Source organism: Epinephelus lanceolatus, chromosome 3, assembly GCF_041903045.1.
Source record: "Epinephelus lanceolatus isolate andai-2023 chromosome 3, ASM4190304v1, whole genome shotgun sequence".
NCBI lineage: Eukaryota > Metazoa > Chordata > Actinopteri > Perciformes > Serranidae > Epinephelus > Epinephelus lanceolatus.
Genome location: NC_135736.1, coordinates 21,435,696 through 21,444,108, shown reverse-complemented (window position 1 = coordinate 21,444,108; position 8,413 = coordinate 21,435,696). Strand labels below are relative to the sequence as shown.

Here is an 8,413-nt window from a genome sequence, read left to right as displayed (position 1 = left end):
TGGAGTAAACATGCAGCATTTTTCTCTGCAATGTAACGTTAGTAGAGCAGAAAATAGAATTAGTAAAGTGGCCTACAAGTATCCAAAAACAAATGTACAAGCCTACTTAGGCACAGTGCTCGATAAATGTGCTTAGTTACATTCCACTACTGCAAATTATTAATGTTTTTGTCATTATAATTGCAGCTAATAGATGCTGATTGATCGATATGAACAACCCGACTGGCACGCTTCATGATGACGTCTACTGATTGGATTCCGGGCGCGCGGAGCTGCCGCTAAAGAGGGGATATCTGTAAACGGCTTGTGGCTGCCTGTGCCGTTAAGAGGATTATAAACTGTCAATGTCCGTCTTGTTTGCTGCCGTCTTGTCAGTACAGTGCCCCTGTTGAATCCGCTGTCTCCTTCTCCTGTAGCTGAAACGGAAAACCCGAGGATAGGGGGGGCAGAAGGAGCCGTGAATATGAGCACCGGAGCGGGCATCGACTACAGCGCCTGGGACCACATCTATGTGTCGGATGATGAAGACGTTACCAGTCCGTTCGTGGACACACCGAGCTTGTTCAGAATGAGACACCGGGTCAGCAGAGAAACTTGTGGTAGCCGTGAACTTTGGAGTCGTATACCTGGTTAGTTTGACCAGTAGAAGTGAGTTAACTTAGTAAATGATAACCAGAGGTAGCCATATAGACGGCGAGGTGACCAACAGGTGTTACACAGAAATCTGTGACCCGTCAGATTGTGTGACGCTAAAGGGTCTGCTAGCTAAAAACTAGCTAGTAAACTTTATGTAGCCGTTAGCACCTTTTTAAAAACAACAAGGACAAAGGAATTAAAAGTGAGAAGAAAAGTAAAAAAAGATGGTGAAGGAAGAGACACTGTACGCATTAGGCTGTATGAAAACAGGCAAAATTAAGTGTGTAAGCCATAAATTAATAGTTGTAAAATCAAGAGAAAGCCAAAGAAAACACCAGAAAAAAAATGTGACCACATCTATGTGATTACAGTGTTTGCTAACAGCTATCAACATTGTCCAAACTTTATGTGTAGGAATCGATGACTAATCGGTGACTACTTTAGTAGTCGTCTAAATTTGAGTCATTTTTCCCAGAAAAGTACTATAAAAATACCCCAAAATACTCCTATTGCAGCTTCTTATGTTCAAATATTGGCAGCTTTACACACTCTCCCATGATAGTTAACTAAAACCCTTTGGCATGAGTACGAAACAAGACATTAGATGTCATAATTTTGGGGTTTGGGAGAGACAGACTGACATTTTTCAACATTTTAACACATTTTTCAATAAAATGATTAGTCGACTAATCGCAGAAATAATCGTCAGATTAGTCAACAATAAAAATAATCGTTAGTTGCAGCCCTACCCTATTACCATTTGGTTTTGAGTTAGAGTGCAAAGGTTCACGCTCAACCCTGGAAAAACCACTTACTAGCTTCTTTCCAGAGCTTACAGCCACATCACAAGGCCTTCGTCTAGGCCTTTTCCAGAGCTTTCCATCACATCTCTCAGACATACAGTCTGAGACGCAGTAAAAAGCTCTGGATAAAGCTGAGATTATGTAGATAAGTTAAGATTATCAAAATGATCTGTGTTGCCATCAGTTTGTAAATCAGACAACTGACAAGTTCATTTTTCAACATTAAAATCTTCCTGCATCCATATCACAACAACCAAGCCTTAAGTTTTTAGTTAAAAATGAATATTTGCCGATGTATCATACAATTTTTTTTTTAAACCCTGAGATATTGAGCGTCAAAAGTCAAGCATCAGTTAGACTCTAGAAACAGTACAGACAGTACATGCATTTTCTTTCTTTTCTCCTATTTTGCTAATTGTCTCAAGACCCCACACATTTATCTTGCAATCTCTTAGGGCGTCTCAACCCAAATGCCCAAAATAGACATCAAATTGTGCAGCGTGAAATCCCAAGTCGCTAGAAATTAGAGTAATTACAGAACTAACGTGGCTCCCGATTGCATTGGTCAACCTCCGTTTGTATGGCTCTGGTTCTGTATAAATAATGAGCTTAGTTGGTGTCACATGACTAGCTAGTTGAAAGTGACTTGTAGTCTCAAGCATCTCCCCGGTTTCCCTTGTTTTTTATCACTCCCAGTATTTCTTTAATCTTTAATCTAATATTTGTTAGGAATCAGAGCTTACTTTATGTGGGAAAGCTACAAAAATAGCTCTGGCCTATGTGTTTGAAATGTTATAGGCTGGTACACTGGTGTCATTGATACTGACAGAACCTCAAATTTTGCCATTGTATGTTTTAGTTGAGATGAGGCTGGAGAAATCATTCTGATTCATGCCCTTAATATATTTATTTGCAGAGAAAGCAACAGGCATAATAATTCCGTCTAATATTTTCCAAGATATTTTAGATTTGAGACCCTTCTCCCACATTAGGCACTGATTCGTCATAGCTCCTTGTTAATTAGATCTCAGGCATGTTCAGACTGTTTTATGTCAGTCATGCACATTTTTGTTTTATATGTCTGTGTTATAGTTTTCTTCTAACTTTACCTTTTAGCCACTTCTCTCCACCTGATTCCATTTACCCTCTCCTCAACTCCAACCATCTGTGTCTTTTGTTTCTTTTTCATTTATCTTAACTTTGATCCACTCTGGCCTGCCACTACAGGCCCGGCTGGAGAGAATGGCTGAGTTTCAGCAGAGAGGGGAAGATCTGGAGTGTAACATATCAGAATGCAAGACGCTATTAGAGGAAGCCCAGGGACGCCTTAAAGAGTTGGAAGAAAAAAGGACAGATGGAGAGCAGGATGAGGAAAGAGAGGCTGAGCTAAAGAAAGTCCAGGCCGAGGTGAGAAAACTGAAGAAAGATGTAAAATCGTTCGAGAAAATGATCGAAGAACACCAGCGAGAGGGAAAGAAACAAGCCTGGAATGTTGACACTATCAGCAAAGAAGGTTTCAGCAAGGTAAGGCATCACATCAGGGTCACAAGATTTGCAAGATTTAGTGTGACTCATCTGTATCCTGATTTATCTATTTATCTTGTTTGCTAGAGTGTACTCAACATCAAGCCTGTTCCAAAGGAGGAAACCGAGCAGGAGAAGTTGAAGAAGCACATGACCTTTGTGGAGAAGTACGCAAAGGAAATCAGACACTTTGGTATGCTTTAGTCTTGATGTGACTGAGTGTGTTTGTTGTCTTTGCCTTCCTGCTCCCTCACGCTATTCCTCTCTTCATCTCTACTCTTTCATGTTGTTGTTCAAACACACTAAATAAAAAAATAAATTCATGCACTATTTATGACATAAGCATACTTTCCCACAAATGTTTACAAGGATAAAATGATAAAGTGATACCATTTTATATCGAAAAGGTTAAAGGTAAACTTCAAAGTGATATCATAATCATTTCTGGCTGACACTCAATGCCATATCTCAGTATGAGATACTGAATTGGTGACGCTTATCTTGGGTGCCCACTTTGAAGCTGTAGTTATATTGTAGATCTTTTGTGATGGTGGGTTAAAGATGTGTGTGAAGCATCCTCGTTTTGTAAAAAACAAACCAAAACAAAAAAACACTTTCTGCCTTTAATTAAATTTCTAAATCACATAAGGTCCCCAGGTGATTCTAGTCCCATGTATATAAGGCTTTTAGTCATCACACCACAGCGTTCTTATGATCACTTAAATGCAGATCATATTTGACTTCCTGCATTAAAAACACAATCCCTGGAGCTCAATTTGAATTAACATTATGCTGGACTTGTTTGTGTGTGCGCCAGGTATGATGCGGCGCTGGGATGACAGTCAGAAGTATCTGTCAGACAACCCACATCTGGTGTGTGAAGAGACGGCTAATTACCTTGTTGTCATCTGTATTGACTTTGAGATAGATGAGGTGAGTGTTGTGAGAAAAGTGTGCATACATGTTCCAGGTAACCAAAAAATCTAGCTAGGTCAAGCCTTGTAAATTCTCCATGTTATTGTAGAAACACGCACTCATGGAGCAAGTGGCCCACCAGGCCATCGTCATGCAGTTTATCCTGGACTTGGCTCGGACGCTTAAGGTCGACCCAAGAGGCTGCTTCAGACAATTCTTTTCAAAGATCAAGGTCAATAAACCCAACATGCTCTCTGCCTGTTTGTATATGTAGTCACTTTCCACAGAGAAAGTTATTTGAGTTGGTGTATGGCCATTTAAGTGTTTTGTGTCCATGTCAGACTGCAGACAAGCCGTACCAAGACGCGTTTGACCATGAGTTGCAGTTGCTGAAGGAGCGGATCCGCAGCTGTGCGCAGATGCGTATGGAGAGCACTATGAAGGAACTAGAGGAAGAAGAGAGGAAGAAGAGACTAGGCCCAGGTGGTTTAGACCCTGTGGAGGTTTATGCATCACTGCCAAAGGTGAACCATTCACACACACACGCAAGCATACACAGAGTTCTGCGTATTTCAGGGAAGAGAGAGGTCAGAGTAGTCAGCCAATGTTTGTTTGCATGTGGAATAACGAACTATTAACAGAGGGCAACAAACTAGCTGTGAACAAGAGCGTTGTCAAACAGGTCTTCAGAGGATGGACTCTTCTTGAAATAACTGAAACGAGGTTCATTAGTTTTAATGCTGATATACAGAATGATAAAGGTTGGATTGAAGACAGTGTTTTACAAAGTATTTACTTCTTGTCCTGAGCCAGGTTTCATTAGATTGTCAGATTTTGAAGAGAAGTTTGGTGACTTCTTCCTCTGCAGCACAGGAATGTATCAGGGTTACTTTTAACCCCAGTTGTCAATAGTTGTAATGTCAATACAATTTGCAAACTAACATGTGTCTTATTTCATCAATTTAGTCAAATATAGAAATGAAATCAGTTCATTATAAACACTCACTTTCTTCAGACATTAGAACACATTTATTCACAGCCACAGCAGGTGTAATTCAGCTTTATATTTGGCAGGTTAGAGTCAACTTTTCAGCTAACTTCTGCAGTCTTGTTACGTGTTTTGAGTGTCAGTGCAGCAGATCACAATAAATCTCCTCAAACAGGCAAGAGAGCACTATATTTTCAGACAACTGCATAATTATAAGCTAATTCAATAAATAAAGGGTCTCAAAATAACCCAATCAATAAATCCTGGTTGGTGAGATCTAACAAGCCTTGTTTAGAAAATAGGAAGTTTTCTACACCTGGATGTACACTCTGAATTTACACCAATGATATTTGATATAACCTTACAATGCAACAAAACGTGTCTGTTTCCCTGCTCTACATCCCCCGGGACAGTGACCACCTTGTTTTGCTGTAGCGGCTGAAGCTGCAAGCCAAAAGTCAATACTGCAGATCGGCCCATACAAGTTAGCTTTATGGCTACGAGCTATGCTGTCATTCATTTTTATTTCATTTTTTACACTGACGGCCGTGTAGTCAGCGGGGAGACTGCATTCTTTCCACAGATTTCCAAATCGTTGTTTGTAGACTTTGAGGCTTGTGTTTGCGCAGTCTATTGATATGAAGCATGTTGCCATTTGGATAATCAGAGAAGTCAATACACAGCTCAGTGGAATGGACTCCGCTGGTCAGGCATGAGCTCTCTGTGTGCAAGGTAAATAGCATTATCTACTTGTCTTGAGATTACACATGTAATCTTTCAGCCTCTCTTTGTGACGTTAAGATAATTATTATTAGATAATGAAGTTAAGTCGAAAATCAGTAGAATTGTACTGGGCACTGAAACATGAATATGAAGTTATAGATTTCAGGGTTTACATTAAGTTTTCAAATGTGACCATGAAAGTATTTCCCCAACTAAACTCACTCAGTTTCAGTGCTGAGACATCAGTTGTCTGTTTGGTACAATATGTTCATTGGTCCATGTAAGACATTTTTGTTTTGTATTGTAGGAAATACAAAAAAGCTTTGATGAGAAGAACATTCAAATGCTGCAGGAAGCTATCAGCAAACTTGACCCTGAGGTGAGTGTGTTTGAAACCCCCTAAAATAGCAACTTCTTATCAATAAAACAACATAAAGAAGGCCAGAAAGTGGCTTTAATTTACAAAAACATGTATCTGTTTGTTTTATTCGTTCTGTGTCTTCAGTAGGTGTCTCTGTGTTTCTCTCTACAGGAAGGAAAGTACCACCTTAGGAGGTGTATTGACTCTGGACTGTGGGTCCCTCAATCAGGAGAGGATGATGATGATGAAAAGGAAGAGTACGAAGAGGATGAGGATGAGGAAGATTAATAAGAGAGAGAGAGAAGAACATTCCTTGTTAGCTGACAATGATTGACAGTCCAACAGTGTAAAAGAAATGTCATACATCCAACATAATATACATATGTACGTATTTAATAAGCATATGTACTAAACTGTCATGTAATTAATAGAAACTGGAGTACTGGATTAGCAGTGTTAAAACAAGCTGCTTTGTGCAACCACAAACAGAATAACTACAGAATAAGGTAACTTTTATGCAGGTCTCAATCTGATTTTAAATTGATACTTAACCCTGAATTAATGTGAGAATCATCTGATTTGATACCGATCACCAATCTTACCATCTTACCTTGCCACTCCTAATTTTTATGTATCTGTGTCTGATGATGGCATCTTAACACCTAAAAATTGATATTCTGTTAGGTTTAATTTTGAACAGTTACCCGTACACATTGTTTTACACGTTAGAGTTGGCTGCTGCGTCCTTAGTTCCTTAATTGTGAATAGGTTTTCCCTCTCTTCATATCCTTTGTTAGTGAAGACAGCAGCTTGAAAGATCACTTGAGAAAACAGCCACCGAGCCGTCTAGTTTTTTTAAGAGCAACACAGCAACAGACTGGATGTGAAGCTCTGAGACACTGGCTTATACCTCTGACTCGTGAAACTCTGATACATTTAAAAAGTCATCCAAATGTCATATTTTATTTTAAAAAATAAATAAATAAAGTTTAGTATGCCATCACAGGCACCTACCATTTACATATTGAACGGTCATGTGTTGTTGTACTGTGGTCAACAGCGCCATCTCAAGTCAGTTTGGGGAGAGACACCCACTATCTAGAAGCCTATATGGTAAACACAAATCTATCGAGTTAACCCACTTACAAGTTCTGTGAATTTTAAGACCACTGAGTATCTTGTAGTCAAAGTCAGCTGATATCAGTTATTCATGACAGTTTTGTTAGACTCTAGTTTTTGCCCAGTGCAGTGAATTCTGAATATAACCGCAGCAGCTAATGTTTGGAACATGGGTTAGGTGAAGGTGAGGTTTGTTATTGAGACTGTCAGGTGTCATTGTGGTGGAATGTAACTAAGTACATTTACTCAGGTACTGTTCTAAAATAGACATTTTAGGTACTTCTACTTCACTTGACTCTTTCCATCTCATGCAACTTTATACTTCTACTCCCCGACAGCTCAAAGGGAAATGTTGAAGTTTTTGCCCCACTTCATTGATCTGACAGCTTTAGTTACTTTAAGATTTTTGCATACAAAACATACTTTTAGAATATGATGATTTGTTATAGATTAAACTAGCCAACAGTTGAGTTTGAATAATTTGAAGCTTTTTGCAAATTATGCACTGCTGTCATTATAATTTTATGTTATTACTTATTTTATTTATTTATGTACTATTAGTAGTAGTAGTATTTTATTTATTTATTTTCTTCTCACCAGGGTTGGGGATATCATACTTTTTTCTTTGTTGAAATGTTACTGTTCAAGTTTGTTGTTTAAAAACTCAATAAAAAAGATTGTTTTAAAAAAACTATTCAGCAATTTATACACGTCCAGCTAAAACAATTAGTCGATCAATCAATTAGTTGATGACTTAGTTTAGTTAACTATTTTGATTGTAATGAAGTAAATTTTACTGTGAAAACGTTTAAAAGTTCCAGCTGCTCAAATGTGAAGTTTTGCTTCTTTTCATTTTAATACTTGTAATAACTAATATAATTGTAATAATGTTAAGGTTTTGACCGTTGATGGGACAAAATGAAGGCGTAACTTTGTGCTCTGGGTAATTGTGACAGCATTTCTTAATATTCTTACCTTTATTTTAAGATTATTTTTTGGGCTTTTGCCTTTATTTGATAGGACAGTGTTAAGTGTGAAAGGCAGGGAGGGAGGATGACATGTAGCAAATGGCCACAGGCTAGAAGCGAACCTGCTGCCACTGTGTCAAGGATATACCAGCTCTGCCCACTGAGCTACCTGGCCCCCCAGTTCTCAATTTCTTTTTTACAATCAATCAATTAATGAAGAAAATAATCAGCGGATTAATCCATTATAAAAAATAATCATTAGTTAATAAATCACTATGAGCTCCACCACAACCAGCTACTGTGATAAAACCCAGCTTTTGATATTGATGATGATGATGATACCAGCTGATTTATCATTATCAGGGTTTTGTAACTC

The 8,413-nt window shown here is 38.4% G+C and overlaps 1 protein-coding gene across 2 annotated transcripts; it reads left to right on the top strand.

The window, feature by feature from the left end:
- The first annotated feature begins 247 nt into the window (after positions 1–247).
- On the top strand, positions 248–7,676 carry LOC117255485 (hsp90 co-chaperone Cdc37). Of its 2 annotated transcripts, none has more exons than XM_033624447.2 (8): positions 248–580; positions 2,667–2,963; positions 3,051–3,156; positions 3,781–3,896; positions 3,988–4,110; positions 4,220–4,402; positions 5,897–5,968; positions 6,122–7,676. In XM_033624447.2, exons 1-8 carry the CDS (start codon positions 464–466, stop codon positions 6,236–6,238), a joined length of 1,131 nt encoding a protein of 376 aa, XP_033480338.1. In that variant the 5' UTR covers positions 248–463; the 3' UTR covers positions 6,239–7,676. The 2 variants fall into 2 exon arrangements, with proteins under 2 accessions (XP_033480338.1, XP_033480339.1); XM_033624448.2 differs by having other exon boundaries at positions 248–629.
- Positions 7,677–8,413: the final 737 nt, after the last annotated feature.